This window comes from Heliangelus exortis, chromosome 12 (genome assembly GCF_036169615.1).
Source record: "Heliangelus exortis chromosome 12, bHelExo1.hap1, whole genome shotgun sequence".
NCBI classification, from domain to species: Eukaryota; Metazoa; Chordata; class Aves; order Apodiformes; family Trochilidae; genus Heliangelus; species Heliangelus exortis.
Window position 1 is genome coordinate 17,723,045 of NC_092433.1, and position 25,833 is coordinate 17,748,877.

General features: G+C 42.4%; 1 protein-coding gene across 1 annotated transcript in view; it reads right to left on the reverse strand.

The window, feature by feature from the left end:
* Positions 1-6,319: 6,319 nt before the first annotated feature.
* The window catches only part of RYBP (RING1 and YY1 binding protein), a 41,118-nt gene continuing 21,604 nt past the window's right edge, over positions 6,320-25,833 (reverse strand). The window contains exons 3-5 of the mRNA XM_071756322.1: positions 11,876-12,052; positions 11,670-11,768; positions 6,320-8,084 (exon numbers count right to left, since the gene is read on the reverse strand). Coding sequence (XP_071612423.1) covers positions 7,832-8,084; positions 11,670-11,768; positions 11,876-12,052 — 529 coding nt within the window. The 3' untranslated portion in view covers positions 6,320-7,831. The remainder of the gene's footprint in view (positions 8,085-11,669; positions 11,769-11,875; positions 12,053-25,833) is intronic.

Consider the following 25,833-nt stretch of genomic DNA (forward strand, 5'->3'; position numbering starts at 1 on the left):
GTACTGCCAAAGCAAGTGGGGCCCAAGGAGGGCTGAGACAAGAATGGTCTTTTGGGATGGAAGCTTTCCCCCTGCAGCTCTTCAGAGACATTCCTGGGTCTCTGGGGCTCCAAGGAGAGAGGCAGGAAACCCCATGGGAGAAGGGGCTGGCAGGGACAGCCCACATCCCATCACAGAGTGCTGGGGGCTGCAGGTACCTCCAGGTGCTTTGCGTCCACACCGGTGATGTTAAAAATAGGTATCAGCTATTTCAAACCTTTCCCTCTCCTTTTTACAGGAACTGTTACGTGGAGCAGAGTCAAGATCTGCTATTCTCTGCCCTGCTTCCCACTTGGAAATACCCTCTAGAATTTAAGGAGGATAAAAATAGTGGCATTCAATGGGGATAGGAGTGAGCTCTTCAGCAGGTTCTGTAATCACAGAGCACGGAGCCCACACCCTCAGCCACTGTGAAAGGCACTGCCAGCTGATCTCCTTCAAAGTATTGTTGAATGAGGTCTCAGCCTCATAATTTAAGAGGATGAAGTCCTTTCTTAAGGTTGTGAAGATCTGGGCTTTCCAGTTCTGCTATTTTTATATTCACTTCTCCTGGACAGCCTAATTAGACCGGGGGGCAGGGGCTGTTCCCTCCTCCCCCCATTATCTGGGGCCCTTTCTCCCCCCCAAAGGAGATTTTATTTGTGCTGCATGAAAGATTTATCAACGGCCTTTATAGCCCTCCCTGCACTAAATCATGCTCCTAATGGCCAGCCTGAGGCAAGAGCACCACTGTTTATTTTATTATTTCTTTAAAGCCATTGAATAGCGTGGTTCCAGGCACACAGAGCCAGGAGGCTGAGCTCTGCCTCCCCCTCCTCCCCAGGCACCACAGTTTGAAGGCTCCTAAGCATCGTGACTTGCACTGGCCAAAAATCACAAGACACAGCCTGTGAAAGCCTCACCAAGAGCATCTCAAGGTCCAAATGCTCGTGAGGGATGGCTGGAGCAGAGAGGCAGCCTCCCCTGATCACCATCTCCTTCAAGAGGGGGTTAATTCACACCCATGTCCCAGGCTCCCAAGCCACTAATCCCTACAGGAACAGATGCCCTCTGTGTGACAGTGACTTTGCTATCACCCAAAAGCAGGGGTTAAAGTAAAATGGCCCCACTCTTGCCCCTAGTCCAGATGTTAAGAGTGTTGTCATTACTGCAGGGTAAAGGTGAAGGAAAAAAAACCAAACCCAGACCACATAAATTCAGTGATATTTGAGATCTGTTCCACCATCCCTGCTTTCAGGAACACCCTTCTGGCAAACCCAACTTGCAGGAGAACCCATTAAGCACCACAAGACCCATCCTACCACTACAAATAAACTTGGGAAAACATCTCTGGTTGTTCAGCAGGAGAAGAAGCTGCATCATGGAGATGTAGCTCCCAACCATGTGTAAAACACAACACTCAACACATCAGCAAGCAACTCCAGTGGCTCATGATAAGAGGGATGGTGGTCTGGTTTCTCCTTTTTTCAGTCAGGAGATCAGGGGGTCTAAGAGCTGCATGTCCTACTCCTTCCAGCTCCTCAGCCAGTATAGGATTTGGGATGGAAAGAGGCCACTCACCTGCAGAATTCCAGGTGGAAAGCTTTTCTCCCCTGGTTGCCATTAGAGATGATACTGATTTCTGAGTGAAGGCTGAATGAAAGTCTTGGTGGCTCTCCTGCTCCTCTGTGCTTTAATCCATCCTAAAAAACAAACCCAAGCATGGAAAACTCCTCCGACCAATTCCAGGCCAAACCTCCCAGGCAACATGAATCAGCCCCGACAGCACAGCTTGAGGAGGAACAAAAATCAGCTTTATTCCTTCTCATTCTTCTTACCTGGGCAGGCACGTGCTGCTCCTGCAGCATGCCAGCTTCCTCCTGCTCACAGGGATATTTCATGCTCAAATTCACCTCCCCAACTTGTATTTTTTCCAGCACTTGAGAGCATCTGAGAGCAGCTTAAACACTTCAGACCTCCTCCATCCAGCTCCAGGAGCTGTGGGCCAATGAATACTCCCTAAAAGCTTTTGATGTGCTCTTACCAAGTGTGGAATTTCATGGTATTTCAGTGAATGGTATCAGAGCTCCAGGCTTTGAACACCTTGGCATCACCTGCTGACAGGAGGATTGCCAAAGCAGGGCAGGCAGAGCATTGAGGGGAGATACTCACCCCATAACATCCTAGGAGTTACTACTCTGCAGTTTTAAGTCCTTCCCAGAATCGTTTTGGAGAGGAGGTGATGTGCATGCTGGAACAGACTCTCAAGTGTCAAGTTGGAAGAGCTTTGAGGATTCCTAAAGCTGGAAAAAAAAGTTGGAAAAAATTAGAAATGTTAGAAAGTCATGAAAATTTCAGGATCTTGAGAATAATAAATAAGCCACTGTGGAGAGCAATTTCTCTCTTTTTTTTTTTTTTTTTTTGTGTATGAGGTTTTCTCTTTTTTTTTTTTTTTATATGGAGACATAGAGAACAAAGAAGTGTTTGTTTCTTGATTCCTCATCTAGGAAGCACAACGGGCTCGTGCCTTCCTGCAGAGCCAGGGCTGCCAGATCATTTACAGCTCTGCACAGAACTAACCCCATTTGAGGAGCAACAGGGGACTTCAGGCAAATACTGCAAGATTTGCAGTGCAACAAGACCTGCCTGCAAAAAAACCACCTCTTTCTACCTTCAATATTAATACTAGGGGAAGACCAGAGTTAGGTATGGGGTGTTCTTCACTGCTCCAGGCTCCCATGCTGAGCCATAGGACACCAGGAATTTCTGAAGTCTTTGGATGCTATTGGAGATTTGTGCATGCTGCTTTCTTTGAGGAGACACCTAAATCAGCACTGAGCAAACCCTGCAGAAGTTTCTGTTGCCTTCCTGTTAGGCAGCTCCAGCTGGGATCAGCCTGAGCCTCGACCCTGCTGGGAAAAGGCTCCATCCAAATACCAACCCTCAGCATTGCCAAGGGCTGGCTGGGTGGGCTCCAGAGCTGCTCTGGGAATTCCCTGGATCCATCCAAGGCTCCAGCAGGGGATGAGGGAGGTGGATGCTGATGGAGATGCAGTCAGTCACACCCCAGGCAGCTGGGGCTGGTGGCAGATGGAGCTCAGGGACTGCAAAATCTTCAAGGCCAGGACTCTTTCTCTCCTCACTCATCCCACATGCCAAGCAAATGCTCTTCAGGTCTGTAGAACAACCACTGCCTTTCCTGTTTCTTCTTATTCTTGGCACAAAGAACTTTGAATTGTTTCCAACCAAGGTTAAAAGCATTGCAGACTCTGTTTGCACAGTCAGTTGGGGTTTTTTTTTTTTAAAACGATCTCCAGCTGTATCACCCCTTCCCTCCCAGTATGGAAAAATATCAAAATGGCCTTTTAGTAGCTGTCCTCAAATTCCTGAGAAAAAATTCAAGAGATTTAAGGTCTTTTTCTCCGCCCTTTGCATTTTACCTGTTGCTTGATTTTCAAATTTCAACTTAATATTTATCCCAACAGGTACATCATGTCACCCATCTCAGGTGGGGGACAAAATAGGAAATGGAGAGACCAAAATAATTCCTATCACCTTGTTTACTAGGCTGAGGATCAAAATACTGCTTACAAACTACCCGTATTTTTATGCTGCAAAAATATGATTAGGCTCTCAATTAAATTTTATTAATTTGACTCGTGGGAGTTTGCTGGCACAAGGCAGCTGAAGGAACTCCCAAGGGGTCTTGCTAAAAATCTCTGCATTAAGCCCCACCATTTCTCCAGCTACAGAAAGGAGAAAAACGCTTCTTTGGAAGTACCAGAACCCAAATTCTGCAGACACATCCACCACAAACTTCCTGTGTGTCCTTAGTCCCTGGAAACAAACTGGATTAACTCACTGGACTGAAGCTTTCCCTGGGCATCCCCCCATGTGCTTGCAGAAGTGGGATGCTCGTGGGCAAGACATCCAGGCTGGCAAACCAACTTCTTCTGAACCCTGCCATCTCCCAAAAAAGAGGGCTTTCAGATTGAATTAAATTTTACTATTTTATTTGTGAAAAAACTACAAGCAGAATTCATAAATAGACATTTCTATTTAAAGCAGGAAAATGATAAAGTGGCTTCTAATAACAGTCGTGCACATGCCAGTAACAGGAATATATTAACATCTTTTATTTGCTAGACAAAGAGCAGTGTCCAATATAAATTTCCCGAAAACATTTAAGACCTGTGAATTTCTGACCAGTTCACAAAACCACCATTGACACTTTAGCATGAAGATTAAAACAAACCTAACAGGACTGTCAGCTCTAAAGACTTTACAGAGCGGAAAAACTTTCAAAAGCGTTATACAAGCTGTCTCTGGGCAAATGAAAAATATAGCTCGTATAATACATTAACATAAAAATCCACAAGATAAGATTATGTTTTGACATACTTAAACAAGCATTCTATATTTGTCTCCAACAAACAAAGCTAAGGAAATAATGTAACCATCTTTACACAGTAAATTAAGGTTACAAGTCATACACAAGAACAGAACTGCTTGCGCATTAAAAACTGTTCAGCTCCATTGTCATACTCTAAATGTTGGCTCTTAAAACCATTCGGTTACATACAAGCAAAGGTTATTATATAGTCAGCAATTAATAAATTTTCAATAATTTAAGTTTATGGTAGAGCTTAAAAAAGTAGACTGAGAATGATCTTGGTAAGGCAGGTGAAAACATCTCAGTGGAAAAAGGAAAAAAAAAAAAAAAAAACACTGACGGAAGCTGCTGCCGAATTTTTTGATCTGTCCAATTTGGAAACAAGCAAAGTGTTCCAATTAAAAAATAAATAGCCTGGCTGTGTAAAACGCTGTCGTTTTTCCTTTGCAAAACTACCTCAAACTGAGCAAGTCAGGCAAGCTGTGTCGGTGTCTGTGTGTGTGTCTGTGTAAGAGTCGAAACTTCGCAAACGTTAACACTGTGCTTTACTTACCTGCTTTCTGTGCCACTGAACACCACGAATCTGCTCCTTCCCCTACAGCAGTGTTTTGCTTGGTTTGGTTTTTAAACACCCTCCCCACCCACAGCAGGATCACCCCGAGGGCACTGAGCCCAGGGAATCCCACCAGTGGGGATGCCAACTGGAGAAACTCAAGTGTAAAAGCAATCGCTAGCCTGGAGTCACAACACAAGAGCTACGTGAGGCTGGGGGAGGTTCAGCACTGAGCTAGCAATTCCTACTGAATGCAGAATTAACAGGTCATTTGTTCCAAAGAAATTTTGTTTTTTTTTCCCCACTTCTTTATAGCAAGCTACTTCATCGAGGAGGCATGCCCAAAGAGACAAGATGTTACTGACTTCACCAGTAGCCATGAGTAGCTGGTTATGGCATTAAAGCTTTTTCAACTGATCTACAGGACCAATTTTTTTTTTTTTTTTTTTTTTCTTTTTTTTGCACAAATTCCCAGATTCAGCCAAGAAGGTGAGCATGTGGTTTGACTTGAAGCACCAGAATTAGCCCCAGAGAGGGCAGAGGGACTCACCCCACACTTGCTCACACTCTTCACTGGATCACGGCCGAGATGCATGCAAGCCTAATTGATAATGGATCATTTATAAAGCAGTGCAAAATATACAAGTTCAGGGGCATCTTCAAAAAATCTCTCTTAAAAAATTATTCCAATACATTTCAGTAAAATAAATAAATATGGCTGACCAGTTTACCCTCCCTGAGACCCTTAAAGGAATAGTAAAAACTGGAAAAGGAATGTCTTTGCAATATCCCACTAATGTTAAAATGTGGACTGAGAAATTCATAGTATTTAAAACTATGTATAATAAATTGTCTTGATGCTCATAGGAAGCATCTGGTTTCCTTTGGTTCTTTAAGAAATACTTTAAAAATGCTTAAAAAGGTAAACACAGCCTATACTGTGAATATAAGCAGAATTAAGTCAGGGTGCCCATCTTAACATCTTCAGAATAAAACCACTGCTGCAAAGGCACTGCCACTGCACACACTTTCAAGCAGGGGCTGTAACAGATCCCTCACTCACACATTTCTGTCACCAGTGTGAAAGGAACCTACATCTGCTACTCAAAAACCACAAAAGAAATCTTAAAATCAGTTGCCTCCACAAAGAGAAATTCCTCTTGCTAAGCACGTAATTCACAATAGAACAAGCTGGCATAAAGTTGTCAAAATGTGGCCCTCTTTCATCATGCCCAAAAGTCATGCATCTGATGTCAAATGAAGCCACAGCCTCTGCATCTGAAATTACTGCAAAGCACCCTAGGGCCACAAAGTAAAGATGGAAAGCCAAAGAGGTTTGGGGTTGTGTCGTTGGATTTTTGTTTTTTTTATTTTAAAAGAAAAAAGTTTGCTTCACCTCTTCAGCCTAGTGTTTTAGCAGGATAATGCATGGAAGGTAAACTGTAAAGCAACACTAACAGGCCAGGAAAAGAAATTACAGTCTCAATAGCTTTAGAATAAGAATGAAGGTCATGAGCTGGTCATGAGCATGAGCCACACACATTGCTCACTTGCCAGCACAAAAGCTTTTTCCCTACTTTTGCTTCCACAGCAGGACACCCAGAAGCATCCAAACACTGACAAGGCCAATGTCACCACTGGACGAGATGCAGTTCAGAAACCACCCTTGGAATATGGGTGGATTTCAAGGAGAAGAACCACCCCAACAGCAGGGATGGGCCAGAGGGGAGGGGGCTGCCAAGGACTGACCCATGCTCCAGCAGCTGGGTCAAGCACCAGCTCACTGCCTCAACCCACCCTACCTCCCAGCTGCCTTCCAACCCAAAGCAAACCACTCCAGTTCTGAAGTTACCTCCATCACTGACCCAGGGGGATGAAATTCATGAAATCTACCACCACCAGCACCCGTGGGATTGGCCACACAGGGCAATGCTCAGATGAACAAAACACACAAATCCACGGCACGCTGACACCAGGCTGGTGGGGAATGCTTGCACCCCAGCCAGGCACCCACTTCCACAGCACCAACCCCAGTCACCCTCGTGGAAACACAAGCTACCTGGAGCAATCTCTTCTCCTTTCAAGATCTCAAGCTATAAATATCAAAACTGTGTGTCCAGTCTGTTCTAGCCATTGCTTAAGGAAGAAATGGGGAAGGAACAATAGAGAGAACGGGTCCCATCTAGGTTCAAACCTTCAGGAATACTTTTCACCTAAGACCAGTTCCATTTCAGTTTCAGTACTTTCACAGAAGGGGACTGTCCCAGATCTTGAACTGTTCAATTATTATTTTTTTTTTTCACTTCACAGTGTTTCAAGCACCAGCGTTTCCATGTATTGGTTTCAAATAACCCTTTATATATATTTATTTATATATATATTTATATATAATTTATATCAAAACTGATAGTACACAGTATAACTGGAAGAAGAACTGAACTTAAAAAGGATATGTTGAAAGAGGATGGAGTTTGTGAATGCAATAAATAAAGCCCCCTTCCCTCCCCACCCGCTCCCTACCCCAAAACAAAAAGTTGTAATGTTCATGGAAAATTGTGCACAGCAGATATTATAAAAAAGTAGATTCAGGAGCACATCCAATTATAAATGATTGTTAGGAAAATCATATAAAACAATGGAATACATAAAAGTGTCAAGAGTAATCGTTAGGGTGAGAAATTCCTTGGTGGCCAGATGCCCACGGCAAGCAGAAATTATCCTGGTTGCATCAGTTAGAGGTCGATGTCCCAAGAAAAGTGTGTGTTCAAGCACAGAAGAGGCTCTCCAGGATTTGAACAGCATGGGCAGGTGGAGTGTTTGAATTTCATACCCTGATTCATAGTTTCCACAACTCCATGTGCAATTTTTCAGAAAGATTCATCGTTGACTGCCGACATGTCCCCCTTCGGCGTGGAGGAGCGGGATGAGCCCTTGTCTGTGCTCTCAGAGCCCGAGCTGCTCTGATTCTGTTGTTCTGATCCTGCACTGGAGGTCACTGTAGAAGATGATGTGGAAGAGGAACGAGTCTTTTCTTTAAAGTCTGTGATAATTACTGTGACATTTCCCACTGTGACTGCCAGCTGCTGCGCGGTACTTCTGTCCACATTTTTCAGTCTGGGTCTAGAATAAATGAGAAAACGTTTATATTTTTTTAAAAAAAAAGGTGAAAAATAAATGAGAAAGGGACAGTTTATTAAGGAAAAGCATCTGAGAACACTCAGTGTGACTTGTCCTCCCCTCATCTGCACAGCTGGCAGCGAGGGATATCTGGGCACCAGTGAGTGCTGCACAGCAGAGGACAAAGGTTTGACCTTCTGCTCCCTGCGACAGCCCAGGCAGCAAAAGCTGCAGCAGCACTCTCAGCCCCAGAGGAAAAAAAAAAAAACCTGTCTTGCAGAGCTCTGCAAAGGGTGCTCTGCTGTAGATTTATCCCTAACCCAACCCTGCCAGAGAGGAGGACACTACAGCAGAGCCAAGCGGCCAGGAGCCAGGCAGAGTGAAGGATCTCCTCCCCAAGGGGCAGATGAAAGGGTTCTCTTATCTAAATTCACCATCTCATCATGTGCCCCGATGTTATGAGACAAGGCTGTGACTCTGCAATACAAAACCACATGAAAGCATTTGACCACAGCTCTTTCATTCCCATATTGGAACTCTGCAGCTGCAAACAACACAGGCACCGGGACAACTCGGCTTCTCTTTCAACTGCTTTGAGCTTATACAAATCAGATGCCAAGTCAGCCAATGTATAAAATTGTTCAAATTGTTCCCTCTGGAACTGAGGCTATTGTAAATAAAATCCAGAATGTATAACGGTATTTTCTTGTGGATAATTCTTTTGGTTAGGGGAGGAGAAAAAAAGAAAAGAAAGAAAAAAAAAAAAAATCACCAGAAAAGAACACACTGGTATTTATAGTTCAGGATTATCTCAGTAATTTGCATGCTGTGCTATCATTCAATTAGTAATGTAGCTAATAAGGGTCTAGACTCTAGGAAGCTAACATTCACACACATTTCAGGGTCTGGTTCAATGCTCTGATACAACAAACCTTGGACACTCCTCCTGCTAGCAGCAAATTCCAAGTCAGCTGCAGCGACTGCTGCAATTTACAGCTTTTGCTCCTAATTAAGGGTCAGGTTTAAGCAGCAGAATATTCCCCATGGGGAAATTAAAGAGGAGAGTCTTTATACATCAGTGAAAAGTAGCTTGCTGAGAACTGCCTTGATTCCAAGGGATGGGAGGGAAGGTTAGTTTACTTTGGGATCAAGCTCCAGCTTTTAAACCCATCTGCCTTTCCTTCTCCTCGTCTGCAGCACACGAGGTAAATGCAGCCAAAACCAAAAATAAAAAAATGAGGAAACTTAGCCATGCATACTCAATGGTTTGCAGTGGTTAGGTTAACAAAGGGAAAGTTCTTAAAGAGTAGTTATCCAAGGGGTATTCCAGAACTGGGTGGAATAGAAAAAAAAACCCAAAAACTTTTAAGGACAGGTGGTACAAGCTTAAAGTAGAACAGTGGCATTCCTGCAAATTTCCTTAACCAAAAACGAAGTTACTGCATTGAAAATAGCATGTTAATTTCTAACCTAGGAGGCAGTTTCAATTTTTAACTCTGGTTAAATCATTTCTGAGAGAAAACAGATTTAAAATACTGCTGTGGTGGGCCACCAGTCAGTAAAAACCTTTTTTAAACAGCCTTGTCATTTAGTGACCAGGCTTGTCAAAGCCTCAGCTGTGCTCAGTGGATTCCCACAGCAGACACACACCCACGCCCGTGCCGTGTACGTACGTGCTTGCAGGAGCTGGCAAATTCAACACGTAACCACGGGCTAGATGAAATGATGTCACCTTGTTTGTGGCTAAGAAGCCAGGCCAGCTAGCTCAGCAAGTTTTGGGGTTTCTCTCAGTTTTCAGTGAGTGTCTCAGCAGATGCAGGCTGCCCCCAAAGCATCAGCAGCAAACGTTCCCGGAAGCGTCGTGCGTGTGCGTATTTTCCTCCCTAAGCCCCAAGTTCCTCTAGGAAACCCTGTTCTTCCTGTAATTTGCCTGGGTCATTTGTTTTCTCTTGTACTCAGAAAACAAGCAAAAAAATACTGGCCCAGCTACCAGAACAGACTTTTACTGACTCCACCTTTCTACAGGGTTGAACATGTGCTCTCGCTATTGCTTGTCAAGAGCGGCACTGAGAGTCATATTTAGAAAAAAAAAAAAAAAAGGTTCATCTGGGTTAAGCTCCAGCTACCAGCAGACTTTGGGATAAGCACCAAGCACCTGAATGAAACTGCCCATCCATCTTTAAATGCCATAAGGAAGTAACATGGAAGGACTGGGGGGAAGCAGAGTTGGGGTGCAGGATTCCTCAGTCCGGCTCACAAACATATTCCCAATGCCCATTTTATAACTGAGCCCTCCAAACAATTCTGCAGGAGGTTTCCAGGGTCTCCTCTGTGCAAAGAGCTGATGAGGCACAGATGGAAACCTCCAGACAATCTCTTCAGCACATGCAAAGAATTTTTGCTTCCTCTAGGAGGCAAAGGGATTATCCCACTCATGTTATTTTGCAAAATTAAACACCCTGATGCTTCACGTCTGTAGGGAGAAAGGCTTAGGGCCAAATGAGAAATGTGTTTCAAAACAATCAAAGTGCACAAGAAGGCATGGAATAAAATAAGAACTTTTATCAGAAACAGACACCGTATTCAGGAACCTCAGAAAGTATTTCTTAAAAAGACAACTTACAAAAAAAGACTCAAGAAATCTGTGCAGAAAAAAGAAAAATCTGAACAGGTAATTTGTGACTCTGTAAAAATCAGATGCTTTAAAAAGACTCTTGACAATACTCCTGAGGGCAGTGAATTGCAACACAAGTTCCACTAAACTAAACACTTAAAAAGACAGTTTAAGAACCAAAGAAGATGATGCATCCCTTAAAAATATCCAGCTAGACCTGATACTATTAAGGATTAATTAGGAATTACAAAAGCTTGCAACAGAACTAAAAGACTGCAGCAGACAGAGTGACTCCTTCAAGGAGTGAAAACAATGATTTGATGTCATCTATCAATTTAATGTTACAAGTTCAATAATACAAAAAGTGTTACTTGCTGAAGTTTTGATTTAAGAAATAAAGCACAAGCTTAAAGAAAACCAGCAGGGAATACGAGTACAGGCAAGACTAGGAATCAACCTCCCTCCATGGACAGCTACTCATTTGAAACTTAGACAAATATGAAACCAATCATTTGTGCTTTTTGTTGACAGCAAGATTCTAGCAAATCTGTTAATGCAGCCTTTTAATTCCCATATACTTGGAAAACTACCTTGACAATTACAGTGACTGAATTACAGATAGGGAAGTAAAAATGTAACCTTTGTTACTGCTATCAAGTGATGATAAGAATTTGACAAAACCCACTTCAATTGCTGGTTAATGTTTTTCCCTTGCTGTGTTTCACAGCCAAAAGCATTACTGCCCTATTGACAAGAGGATTAATTTAGAAAAAAACAAAAAGAGAACAAATCCACCCTCCCCAGAAGTGAGTGCTTGTACATGGCTTGTGGCCACTGATGGCCTTGCCATACTAATGCTGGCAGACCCTGTGGGTTAGACACTATTCTGGCTCTGTCCATTAAAATAAAAAAATTAATGTGTTGGCTATTTAACACACTTCTCCAACAGAGCTCTAACTTTAGTGTGAAGTTACCTTGAAGTGTGATTCGGGTCGCTGGTCTTTGTTGTAGTATTCCCAGACTGTATACTGTTTGCTTCACTAGGAGGGTCTTTCACAATATCTGACTTTGGTCTGGAGGAATTGGAGGGAAGAGGGAGAGTATGATGTTAATTAAACTGCACAATTAATCAGTGCTACTGAAGTCACTCCACATTTAACTGTGCATCCTGCAAACTTACTTAGTCTTCTTGTTAGTGTTCTTCTTTGTAACACTTGGACTAATTTCCTTCTCTTTGTCAGGCTTTTCTTTGTCTTGTTTTTCCACTTTCTCCTTCTTCTCCTTCTTAGGTGGTGGTGGGGTTGCATATTGCTGGGCAACTTGTTGTGCCACCAACTGAGAGTTTATTCTAGGTTTTCTATAATGACAATAAAGAAAAAAAAAGGAGAGAGATCTATAGTTAATTTTGCACAGTAAAAATTACTTCACCAAAAGCATTATGAAGATCTGTTTCAGCAGCCAGGGAAGAACAGTCCACTTATTAACACCCAAATGGATGCACTTATTTAATGTGAAATACTCCTGCTGCTACCAAACAAGACAGAAATTTTACAACTAAGAAATACCCCAAACTGCTGTTTCATCACTTTTTAGCCTCATCTAGCATTCTTAAGTATAATGCACCCTTTCTTCCATTCATCTAATGAAAACACAGCCAACTTTGGGGAGACAATAGTGAGAAAGCAGCTTTCAAGAAGCTGCCAGCCATGCAGTGTGACTACACTCAAAGAGAAGGAACAGAGTGATAAAACCAAGTTTCCTGATAAACATCCGTCTTCCTATCTTTCCATTTAATTTTTCAAATGAGCTGCTGGTCCCCTGAAGGAGCAAACCTTGAACAAGCACCAGAGAACAAAAGAAGGTAACTGAGATGACTTTGTCCTGAGGGCTGGGACTCAAGCTCAGAGCAGAGGACAAGTGGGCAATTCAGGCATCCACAGGGAATGGCTGTGCCAGCCTCTGACACACCATCTTCACACAATTGTCTGCAGTCCCCACTGGTGCTCCAACAAAACACACAAGCAAGCTGTCTTTCAGAGACTGTTTCCATTTCCAATCAGGATTTACAGAAAAAAAAAAAAAAAAAAAAAAAAAAAAAAACCACCAACCCAAAACACCCAGCTTTGCACGTACCAGAACCTTAGTAACTGGTCCCCACAGATCTTGAAGAATTTGTACCTTCTGTCTCTCCTGCATTCCTCATGTCCTCTCAGCTTAATAACTCAAAACCTCTCCCTCCTGACCTGGCAAGTCACAGGGCAGTTTATAGTCTGAATGCTCTGACTACTGGTGATTGATTCAATGCCTTCATCACACCACAAAGATCTATGCTCCCTGGGTCCACACAGCTTGGGGACAGCAGAGGAAAACCAGGTTATCAGCTCCATTAGTTATCCATTGGATACTAATAGCAAGAGTTGCTCCTGCTTGTCCATAGCCATTATATTGGTTATTAATTCAAATTTTCTGCATACATAAGACTAGAAAAAATAGCTAGTGAAAGCAATCCACAAGTATCATTAGGTATACAACTGGAACACAGAAACCTGAGGGTTTCTCAGAGCTCTGTACTTGCACCCAGGTTTTACTGCAAACATCTAGAGAGATTTTTATGTGTTTAATTGAAGAAAAAAAACACCACCCACAAAAAAACCCCAACCTAACAAAAAAACCCCAAACACAATCCCCCCCACAAATTGCTCACATATAACATTTGCATTTAGAGATGACACAGACAATGGAACACCCAGAGAAGTTCTGCTCCCTGTTACAGGAAAACCCAAGTATCTAATAAAACTCTGTTGGCAGTAGTTTTGCCTAATGGTACCAAGATGTTCTTAGTGAAGCCAGAAATACCCAAATATTTCATTTCACTGTGACAGCTTATTATAAAGTCTATGCAACAGGTTACAATCAAGCCACAGACCTGCCTCAACACCATGGCATTAGTTTTTCATCCAACATAGAAGCTGCTTTTATGCTACAATCTGCACACACTTCTGAGTGAACAAAGATGATCTGGTCTTCAGCTTTCAGTAACTATGATGCTGAAACTTTCTGCAGATGAGATCAAGCAGCTACCTGTTCCACAGAACAGTGAGGATATTCAGCACCCGTGCATTTAAAGTCCTGTAAACAGCAATTTCTGTCTGGTATGACTGAGGACATGAAGAACACTGAAGAAAAGAGTGTTTTGGTAACATGGGAAAGATTTTCAGATTGATGTAACCACACTAAAAGCTGGTAACAGTAGCTTGTGTCAAGCAACCTGCTAACTGCCCACTGAAAAAAAAAAAAAGGGGGGGGGGGGAAAGGAAAAAAAAAAAAAGCATCAAGAAATCTTCAAAGAGAGGGTAGATACCATCTCTCTGCATGATTATACATGATTAACCTCACTGCTTGAAGCTGCCATTCTGCCCAGACTTAGTTATTTGCTGTTTACACAACCAGCTAAGTCAGAAACCCGAGCCATCCATGGGAAATCCCAACTCAAGGATCTGAGAGCACCTTGAAAGTTTTTATTCTGCAGAGCTCTGGTTATTTCCAGGCTCAGTGTCCAACCTCTGCCACTCCTCTTGCAGGAAGGTGTTTCATCTTGGATAAAGATAGAAATTTTAAAATGGAAACTTCAACTCAACTGAAATATTAAAACAACAAAAATAATGACATAAATAAGTCACACTGCATTTCCTTAGAGAAGGCTGCAATGCTAAAAGGACCAGCCCGTGGAGACACTTCACCCTGTGCTCCTCTACTCCTTATCTGTGCCTGTGACAGCACAATTTATTAGGTTTTAACATTTTCTGGCCATCCACTGATAACTATCATGATTTCTCCAAAATTCTTCTTTGCAGATTCCTTCTGGGGCTCCCTGGTAAGGGCAAACCCAAACCTGAACATGAAGAGAGGGCAGCAGGGCACATGGGGGTTTTCTTCTGCCCCACCAGGGGAGCAGAATGCTGCCAAAACCAAGCATGTTTCAAGATCTGTTGTACTACTAGAAGAAATTTATTTAAAATAATGCAAATAACCCAATAGCTTTTCCAGCTCCTTATTCAGCGTTTTCAGTCCCACTAGCAGCAAGCTTAAAAAAGTTAAAAAGCAGGTAAATTCAACAACTGGCATGCTAATAGTGATGATAATAGGAGTAATAAAATCCTTCAAATAAGGCCCACACTGCCACTAGAGCCAGGACACACTGGTTACACACCCTTCACACAAAAAGAGATCAGAGCAACACAGATTCAACCACAGCAAACCATAGCCATAGTAACCACAACTGACTACAGTAGCTGCAATATCCAAAACTTGCTCCAAGTCTCCCTGCTGACCAAAAACACACTTAAAGCACTTTCCCTTAAAGTCCTGAGAGCAAATCCAGAGCAGTGACACCCAGGGAATTCCCCCACCCCACTCCACAACCCCACTTACAACTGGGCTTAGGAGTCAAGCAGTAAAACCACATCCAGCATGTGGTAGTTACACGGACCCAGATTTCAACAGGGATACAGAGGGATAAGCAGCACCAGATTTTTCATGTGGCCCTAATTTCTCTGTTTAGGTTTTCTTTTGGTCCAGCTGCCTTAGGAAAAGGCACCCAGCTCCTGCAGACACTGTGGGGAGGAGGCAGGGGCTGGCTCCATCCTCACGGCAACGCACCCAGACCTGGAGGGACTCCAGCAATCCCCTGAAATGTGGAGTTAATTATGATGGCTCTGACTTTCCCACAGCTATGTTATCAGAAGAATGAAAGTGGCATCAAGTGGGATTTCAGAGTCAAAAGCTTCATGTAACGTGAAGTACTGAGGATTTGGGTAATTTCATGCTGTTCTGGCTTTGATGCAAGAGGAGATACCAGCAGACCTCTGCCCGGCTCACCATGTCTTGGAGAAAATGCATTTCATGCACTGCAGTGTGAAGCAGATGATTATTTTAATAATCCTACTCATATTAATATACCTTTGCTCAAAGAAAAACTAGAAAACAAGACTTGAAATATTTACCTCTGTTAGTGCCAAAACAATAATACCATCAGCATGCTCCTGAGTAATATTGTAAAGCAAGGTTTAGAAACTAATCCATGAATATTTATTTAAAAGATGGCAATTCCTCAAAAGAGCCACCAATTTGGAGAAATTAAGGCATAAAGATGACAGGGTGAGCATTCATTCCTGCATGTGTATTTTCCAGCTCATTTGTGATGATCACCATGGTCCTTTCCAGGAATAAGAAAAAGGATAAATGAATAAATTGTCCTGAGTGTACAACTGCACAGAAGTATGGATGCTGTACACACCTATCCAAGAAGTTCTCCTTCTAATGCAAGGCCACAAGTCAATGATAGAACCAGTAAAAGACTGGTTACAAACAGCAAGAAATAGGTGATTGAGCAATATTTTGTTGATAGAACAGAATTTTCCTTAAACACTGACATGCTAATGCTGTGTTTTTATTTAGAAGATAGATGTTTAAAAAACATCCACTTCTGGGCTGCAGGTTTTGCTTTTTCACAGCATCACAAGCAGCACAGTTATCTTTCAGCTGAAAAAAACCCAGCATTTGCTACTAACCTTGCAGAGAAGGGCACAGCAATGTCTTTGGAAGCCTGAGCATTAAGTCTGAGCACTTGGGGAAAAAACAGGGAAGAAAAGAACAGCCTCACACAGACCAAAAAAACCTGTTTGCCACAAAATAACCCAACACCATTTAAAGTCTATGGCCACTTCCAGAAAACCTCCATACTCTTTCACATCCATCCTACTGTCTCCCATCTCCTTGGAAGAGCCAAGAATAGGGAACAGAGAGATAAAGGAGCCTCAGGTCTGTAATAACTATTCCTGGCCACAAAAACAAACCTTGAGCTGCTCAAATTTTAGACAAAGAGTATTTTTAGCTTTGTTCATCCACTGTTTTTAGAATTCAGGTGATTTCTCAGTTTGAACACCAACCCACAGTTGGTTTGAGCACCAACCACTTATATTTTTAAACTTTAAAAAGTTCAAAATTATTAGCATTAATTAATAGTCAGTGGTCTTACAAAGCTGCCAGCTCCCCTGCCTTTTAGGGTGAAAACCTGCTGCTTCTTGACTTCTTTTCCCACCCCTTTTTTTTTTTATCAAATTAAGAATGGCAAAGCTATTAAATGAAATGCAAGCTACCACCTTCCTTTACACAACCTGACAGGCATCACTGTTTGCTGGGAAGTGGCTCATTGACTCTGTGCCACTGCAGGGGAGCTATGTCCTCCCTGAATGATGCCTGTGAATGGAATACTCAATTCTTACATGTTACAGGAGCCTTAGCACTGCTTATGTTTAATTATTAGGGCATTTTCACCAAGCAAAGCATACAAATCAAAGAGTTGTATTCCCATTTTACCACACAGACTGTGCAGCCCACTTTTCTGATTTATTCTGTTTAGTAAAAATACACCAAGTATTGAAAATCCAGTGCTAACCAAGTTCCAGAATTGATCTATGAAACTATTTCAGTATGAGTGCTCAATAGCACAGTGTAATAGGTTTCTCAATACTTTCACAGCTTTCTTTTTTTAAAATATACCTTGTTTCATGTAATCTCATTGCAAAATAAACCAAAGCCAGGGCTGTAAGATGTTATAGATGAGTCTCATCAGAATTTTGCCATGCTGAAACTCTGTGTAGTCACCTAAGTTCTCAAAACACCCATTCTAATACAGTACAGAGCTGAAAACTGCAAGGAAATTTCTTATAACTGGTCACATAGGCACCACTGCAAATCCAAACATAAGAGTAAATTGGGATTATTAATCTCCTACCAAATGAAATAAAAACTATCTTAGATGGTGCTTCTTGCAGATTGGATTTAAAATCTGCTGGGCTGCCAGCAAGAAAGGAGCCTCAAGCCAGCTAATAATGCAATTTGGGAAATTGTTTGAAATTTTTCAGTGGAGAAACACCATTGTTTTCATTTTCACAAGTATACAGAACCTGCTCAAAACCTTTTTTTTTTTTTTTCCCCCAAGGGAAACTGACAAACCATAAACAAGGCTTTCTGGTTAAAAAGTCCTGAGCCAGGGATTAATCATAAATATGGGTCTTCCCCACCCAATCTCACAGACTCTGCTTAACTTAATGCTCTGGGTATTTGTGTTCTTTTCCACAGACCCTTATAAAAATAATTAAGAAAGAGATGACTAACACTGTACACTGCACATGTTTTGGACAACAGCTTTATTCCTATGTGCCTCTTGGTTCATGATACCAAGTAGTGCATGGCAGCAGCAAACAAAAGCTCTGAAGAATGAAGAGCCATCCCTACAAAATCTCCTGCAAAACAGCACTTCAAGAGCAGCAATTCTCTCCTTCTTGCAGCTATTTATTTGGAAATCACAAACAGCAAAAGGAAGAGTCAAACACAAGTTATTCTTCATGCTTCTTTGATAAGGGAGTATGGAGGGAAAATAGCAGTGATGGTGAATAACAGTGCTGAGTCTCAGTTATTGGAAGAGAGCTTGAGGTTTACTTAACCACTAAGACCATAAAATTTAACTTACTGCTTTTTGCAGGAAGCAAACCAAAAGCAATGCTGAAGTTTTGGAGAAGTACTCCTGTGTTTGTGCTTTCAGAGTAAGAGCCTGCCTGGAAGCACAGACACTGGCTGTGTCTCACCCATCCTCTCATCTGCAGCACCTGAGCTGCACCAGGAGATAATTTCATATCTAATCTGCAGCACCTAAGGAGCCAACAAAAACCCTGAGGCTGCTCAGCAGATACTCACCCTGTAGTTGTTTTCTCTACCTTGTCCAAATCCCTGGCTGAGAGCTGCTCCAACAGCAGCTACTCCCAGCCAGCCTCCCTGGAGCTACATAGATATATAAAAATAAGATAGATAAATATATATATACACACACACACAATAGGAAAGCAGTGCTGAAGAGCTGGGTACACTGCTGATGTTGCACCTGCATTCATCTGCTGGATTTATTTCCAATCAGAACACCCCTGGAACACTTGGATTGGGTAAGGTCTCAATTAGCTTTTTCTGCTGCCATTCAAAAATAAAGTATGTTTCCTTAAATAAGGAGTTCAACACACTTCTAAATAAATGCAAAATGAGTTAATAATTGGCCAAACACCAAGCTTACCACATTTTAAGCACGTTTTGTCTTGTTTGATGGGGAAGCAGATCTAAATGATCACAACTTCATTATGCTTACAGTTGTTATAAGGCTGCTTCTGATTCACAGCTATGTATAAAATCCAAGACAGAAGTACAAAGCCAGAATTACAGTTTTTTCACATGCTTTCTTGCTCCACTGTTTTAAATAAAGCATAATTTTCTAAGATTTTTAATGGCCCATTTAAAAAAAATAATCAGAAATCAAAGAGCACAATACATCTCTTCTGCTTAAAACAGTATCTGTAACATGTAACAGAATAAAACAGCATCAATTTCCCATTGCAACATCACCCTAAATTCCAGTTGAATAAGAACAACTTCACAACTGCCCTTCTTGCTCTTCTTGTAAGCATTTGCTTACCACCAGTGGTATTTAGGTTCACAGCAGAGCATTCAGAAAAAAAACACTGCTTTGTATTCATTTCTAAGGAACAAGTTCTGCAGCAGCAGAAAAACTGTGCTAATAAATATATATACACAAAACCTACAATCAGGCAGTTATGAAATGTGATGCCACCCTAAACATAAAGATCACACCAAGCCTGAACTTGAGAAGATAGCCTGGAAATGACTAAATAATTTTCCCTAGGCATGTGAATTTCTTTGGTCACCAATCATTTTAGTCATAAGTTGCAAGTGCTGTACAAGCTTCATTTCTTGAAACTGACTGCAATCACCCTCATCATGTTATTGACCCATCTGCTGATCCACTCAGAGCTTCAGGTTAATCTGTCACTGAAAATTCAAATCAGTACCTCAGCAGGCTGTACACTGAAATGGGGAAATTTCTTGTGCAGTTGTTCTCATCTACAGACACACCTTACTGCAAAATACCAAATGTCCCATGATTTACAAGGACTTGCAAAAGTGTTATGGGAAATTTGCTGATCTCAGCACAAAATTTACCTGCCTACTAGCACCAGAATGATGATAAAACCAAGGCCATTTCACTTGCTTGTCAAAAATAAGCTGCTCTCACCAGCAAAAATTTGAGAACAGTTCATAAAGCTGGCAGCAACCAAGATGTGCATAATAAAATACTCAGATTTACAACAAAACCAATTACTTGAATACTTCTTCCTATTTGACTGTTTATTAAGCCATGTATAATCCTGAGGAAAGTGAGCAGGCTCCAAACTTCCTGTTGAGTTACAAGGTGCAGTTGGCAGCAAGAGAGGATAAATGAGTCTGATGAAAATTTAACATGTAGATCCCTCAAAGCAACTGCTCATGGTTATTTTATTAGAAATTAAAATAATGGAAGTCATAGTTTTAGCAACTCTAACTAAAGCTAAAAATGAGGAATACCAGCCTTAGTGTTATAAAAGGGCTTTAACACTGCTCTTCACATACATATATTCCCATTTAAGAAACACCACCCAGCTTGACTTGTCCCATCCTGGAGCATCCAGGTGTTGGGATACTTTAGGTTCACACTTTAAAATCACAGCAGGAGAGAGATCAAACTTGGAAAACAAGCCAAAAAAAGGGAGAGGTGCTGAGATGAAACAGTGAGCTCCCTCCCAAAAAGGAAACACATTTCCATCATCCATAATTTTTATTAGCAAGTGGAAGCTGAATTTTCAGGAGAGGTGAATTTCTATGACCCTGCAGACTGAAATTTCAGAAGTTGAGTCCAAGTTCTAAAATTGGCCCTAATGGAGAGAGATCAAGAGTAATTTTTCTGCACTTGCTGTTACCCTTTCAAATATTGTCCTGACCAATACCAACAGGGCTGAAATATCCTACAGACCTGTGAGTGATGGTCACTAGCAACAACTGTGTGAAGGGATTTTCAGTCACCTAAGCATAATGCTGAAATGCCCCTAATACTTTTTGAGAAATGCAGATAACCTGAATACCTAACCTGCAGATAGAGGCACACCAGCTCTCCTTAAAAAAAACCAACAAATTTGCTCTGAGTAACTCTTTTGCAGAGTCCCCTGGCAATGCAGGAGGGGCTGGTTAATCTGAGTAAAATTTCACCATGCTTGCACGACACAGAAGCATTGTACACTTAAAAGGACTTAACTATCACTTACCAACCAGGCTAGGCTCCCACAGAAGCCAAACCAGAAACCAGCATTTCTACAACACATGTTGTATAGCCTCAACAGGCCCTAAATCTCTAGGGATGACAAAAAAGCAAAAAAGGCAGCAGCCAATTGAGCAAGGCAGTAATTTTAATTCAGCTACAGACACTGCAGGCTTTACCTAAATGAGAGAAACAGAGATTTTTCCAGCAAGTAAAAAAGGTGTCAATGATAGGATTTCCATTCATATGGAAATAGCATTTCAGGAGTCCTTGAACCACCAGGAATGTTGCTTTGCAGACAAAGCTTCAGCCTACAGCAGCTGTGTCATTTTAGGGATGTCAGGGATGCTGCAAGGTGGCTTGGATGGGAAGTGGTACCCCACCTACTGCTTCATACCTGTGTCCAGCACAATCTGAGGTGAACCAGGCACTGCCAACAGTTTAGGAGGAGACCAAAGTGTTCAATAAATCAGTTGGCTTTGCTAAATGTGACAAGAAATAAAAGACACAGGCAGGCAGACATGCATTTTCAAAAGGCCATGTGCTCAGAGGAGCTCTTCTTCCCCACTGTCTTCTCTGAAGACAATCTGATAAATCAACACAGAAATATAAGTGACATTTCAGGGTGATCAGCTCCATCCAGGTGACATTAACAGAGCAATCCTGCATGTGCTGCTGCCCAGAGGATTGGGCAGGCACTGAGCTACCACTGATGGCTGGGGGAACAAGACAGCCTGAGAGCACAGAAACTTGTGTTTTCAGAATTATTACTCCTGGGCATGAGGAACTGACCCAGATGGTTTCAAATTTTGCCAGGAAGCAATATTATCATATTTAACTGTGAAGCTACCTCCCTCCAACTAGAAAGCCTTAGAAGACATCAGGATACTGTTGGTTCCCTTCTTGGAGTACCAATGAGTTATTTACACGTGCTATCCTACATAACAAAAAAGTCAGGAATAATTAATTAAAATAACACAACCACCTCTGAGCCATTTGCCAGCCAACTTCTGATCTGCAGATAACTACTCACCCAGACAAAGCTGTCATTTTTGAAGAAAATTCTCAGATAAGGTAAACTTGAACCCAAAATACTCCTTGTAGCCTTGGCTGCTACCACTGCTATCATCCTGATGGCCACTGCTGTGCAGTTTTGCACACACTTACTTGTGTGGGTTGCATTTCTCTATACACATGCAGAAACAAAACCTTGAATTGCCACCATTCTGGTACTAGCCCCAAGGAGGGAAAACAAGCAAATTGAGTTTAAAGATATATTTTTTTATATAATTCTTAAAAATAATTGTGCTGCTCCATCCTACAGAGGTGGTTAGTCTCACTGAAAACTACCAGATACACTGTGAACCTGTGCCAGCTGCAAATCACTCCAACCACCCTGGCACCATCATTTAAAGTCATTTTCCATTTAAAGAGCCTCACATCAGTGCCAGCACAGCCTTTCATTACCCATCCCACTTAATACCCACAATCTCTCCACAGCTCACTCCCTCGGTCTCCACTGACCAAGCAGCACACGGAGACTGATGTGTGGATTATTGGGATTCCTAATGCTTTTCCTCCCTGCTGGCTGAGCTCTTGGCAGCCTGCCTGACCCACAACACGTGTGGCTTTGTCAGCCTAATGCACTATGTCATCTGGAGAGGCTCAGGATGAAGCAGGACCCAAAGGCATCTGCATAGCAACGATCAACAGCTCCCAAAACTTCCGGCTCCTACACACTCCAGCACTGGCAGAGAAATTTGGTAGACAAGTGAGTGGCTGGGTGATGGACACTGCTTGCTTTCCAAGAGGCAAAAAATGAAAGGAAAAGGCAACGAGGTTCAGCACAACACCTTAACTGAAGGCTGGGAAGTCACAGAATGATCCGGGTTGGAAAGCACCTCTGAGATCAAGATCCTTGATCCACTCCCCCCGTGGTTCCCAGCCCACGGCACTCAGTGCCACATTCAGTCTCTCCTTAAAGACCTCCAGGGATGGAGAATCCACCCCCTCCCTGGGCAGCCCATTCCAATGTCTGATCACCCTCTCTGGAAAGAATTTCTTCCCAATATCCAACCTAACCCTCTCCTGGCAGAGCTGAAGCCCATGGCCTCTTGTCTGACTGGGAGCAGAGCCCGACCCCCCCGGCTCCAACCTCCTTTCAGGGAGCTGTAGAGAGTGATGAGGTCTCCCCTGAGCCTCCTCTTCTCCAGCCTCAACACCCCCAGCTCCCTCAGCCCTTCCTCACAGGACTTGTGCTGGATCCCTTCACAGCCTCCTTGCTCTTCTCTGGACCTGCTCCAGCACCTCAATCTCCTTCCTGAGCTGAGGGGCCCAAAACTTGACACAGGACTCAAGGTGAGCACAGGGGCAGAATCCCTTCCCTGGACCTGCTGGCCACGCTGTTCCTGAGCCAGCCCAGGTGCCATTGGCCTTCTTGGCCACCTGGGCACACTGCTGGCTCCTCTTCAGCTTCCTGGCAATCCAGACTCCCAGGTCGCTTTCTGCCACTCTGTGCCCAGCCTGGAGCTCCCCATGGGGTTGTTGTGTTGAACCTCATCCCGTTGGAATCAGCCCAAACACAGGGCTTTCCCGTACAAAACATCCTCTTCACTTGCATGTTGTCTTGCAATGACTCAAAACCTGCAGCCCAACACTCTGGATTTGAGTAACCCACCTCCTGTTAACTCAACAATGATGGTGAAAATTCAGAGAGACGCCTTCAAAAAAATGAGTTGTGGCCAAGTCAGTCGTCACTCACCAGGTTAGGAAGTGGCTGTTAAACTGTACCCATGCCTGGCATTTAGTCAGGGCAGAAAGAAATGAGGTTTGGGCATTTTTTTTTATAGATAAGATACACTGAAATATTTTCAAGTGTGAAGCAATACATCAGCCCTGTAAATCCCGCTGTAATTTCATACAGGGTGAATATACAGAAATTAAATGCCACACAATGTGCAAAAATCATAAATGTAAATTTCACATCATACCTAGATTAAAAAAACGTAACAAAAGTGAAACTGGTTTGTAGATTAATTAAATGCAGAAGCTGGCAGTGATTATACTTGGAAATGGAAGAATACGCAAATGACAGCTGAAGTTTCACTTCCCCCAGACAGCAAAACACAACCCAGGACATGTCCTCTACAACCTCCTCAGACACCACACACTGTCCATACACACCCAGATCTCCTTTCTATCTGATGGCAGATTACAGAAGTTTTGTGAATTATCATCTGAGCACAGAAAGATAAAGATTACCAACAACAGAAGTAAACGCAGGGATTTTTAGATAACTTATAATAAACCTATTTTGCTGCTCCAAATACTACTCATTGTTTTCTAATTGCAAAACACAGTAACAAAACAACTAGAGAAAAGTCTGACTGTGGTGGGTTTGGTTCTGGTTTAAGTGTATCCTCCATCTCTCACCATCACAGCACTCCAGTCTTGGGTGTACTTATCAAGACATCCCCTGGTTAAGTTTATTCCCATTTAATTGTGTGGGAACTGTGACAAACAGCAACTTGCTTGCTTGAGGACTACTACAGCAGAAGAAAATAAATTTTGAGATATACACCTACCAGATTAGAGAATTCCTTGCTTATAGAGACATGCAAAAATTACTCTCCAAGATTCTACTATTTTACACTGCTTCCTCCTCTGATTTTTTTCTGGATTTGTGTAGCTAATTGCCAATGGCCAGAATTTCCAAGCTAAAGCAAGCTAAAAACCTGACCTTTTTTTTACTCAAATGCATTGCAGAAAACAGTGGGGACTGAGTTAAAGAACCACTTCCTAAGGAGCTCATGCCCTCACTCTGCACCAAAACTGGGGAGTAAAACAGCAAAAGCTTTCTGGGCTGGCATAACTTTGTGAGCAATAACACACATCCCAGGGGAAAAACCAGAAAATACTTGATCATCATCATCATCTCTTTTAATATTCTCTGGGACCACCTGCAGCAGCAGCAAGTGCCAGGATTCCAGCCATTGCAAAACTTCCCTCTTCATTCTGCACTCTCCATATAAGAGAGCTCTGCCCTGGTTCTTTCCACCAGTTTTTCAAACCCACCTCTTCCCCCTCACCAGATCCCAGTGCAGCCACAAAATCAGCTGAGTTGACACTGGGGCAGCAGCAGCAGCTCTATTCCTCATGTCAAAAAGCAGCAAGGGAGGTTGTGAGTGCTTAAGCCCCAGCACAAGTATTTGCATCCTGACCCAGAACCCCAGAAGTCTATTTAATATCTTAAAAGACTGAGCAGCAAAAACAAGAAAAGTGTTACTTCTGCTAAAAAGCTTGGGGATAAGCAAGGTAGGAAAGCTTGGGGCAACTTTTCATGCTGCAGTAAGGCAAATGCTCAGGTTTCAAGCAAGCTTTCTCAGAATAAACTGAAAGCAATCAAATAAGACAGAAAAACACATGGAGATTATCATTCTGGCACAAAAACAAAAGGAGAAAAGCTTTTAAGTGCCTGCTTTTAACAAAAGAAGCTCTAACTTTGAAACAGCTGCTTCACAGACTCAAGGCCACACCCCGAGGCAGGGGCTAGGTTTGGTTTTGTTTCTGTTTATTTCACAGTTTTCCTGTTTATTCAGCTTCTTTCCTCTCTCAGTGGCAGCCAGGGCAGCGCAGAGCAAGAGGCTTCATCCAAAACCAACAAGCTTCATGCTGCTCTTCAAAACTCAGGTAGCTACATCCTTCTGAACTTGGAAGAAGCTTCAAGTCTTTTCTAAAAGTTAATCCTCTCAGAGCTTGCTTGGAAAAGAAAATTTTAAAAAGTGGTTTTTTTCCCCCAAGTGTCATATTGAGGTGAAAGGAGGTTGTTAAGGTAAAGAGGAATAAGCCAAGAAGTTGCAGGGTCTAAGATCAATGTAGCTGAAATGCTGCTGACAGAACTGGTCAGAAATCACCAGCATGAGTTGCAAGAGAAGTCTCTGCTC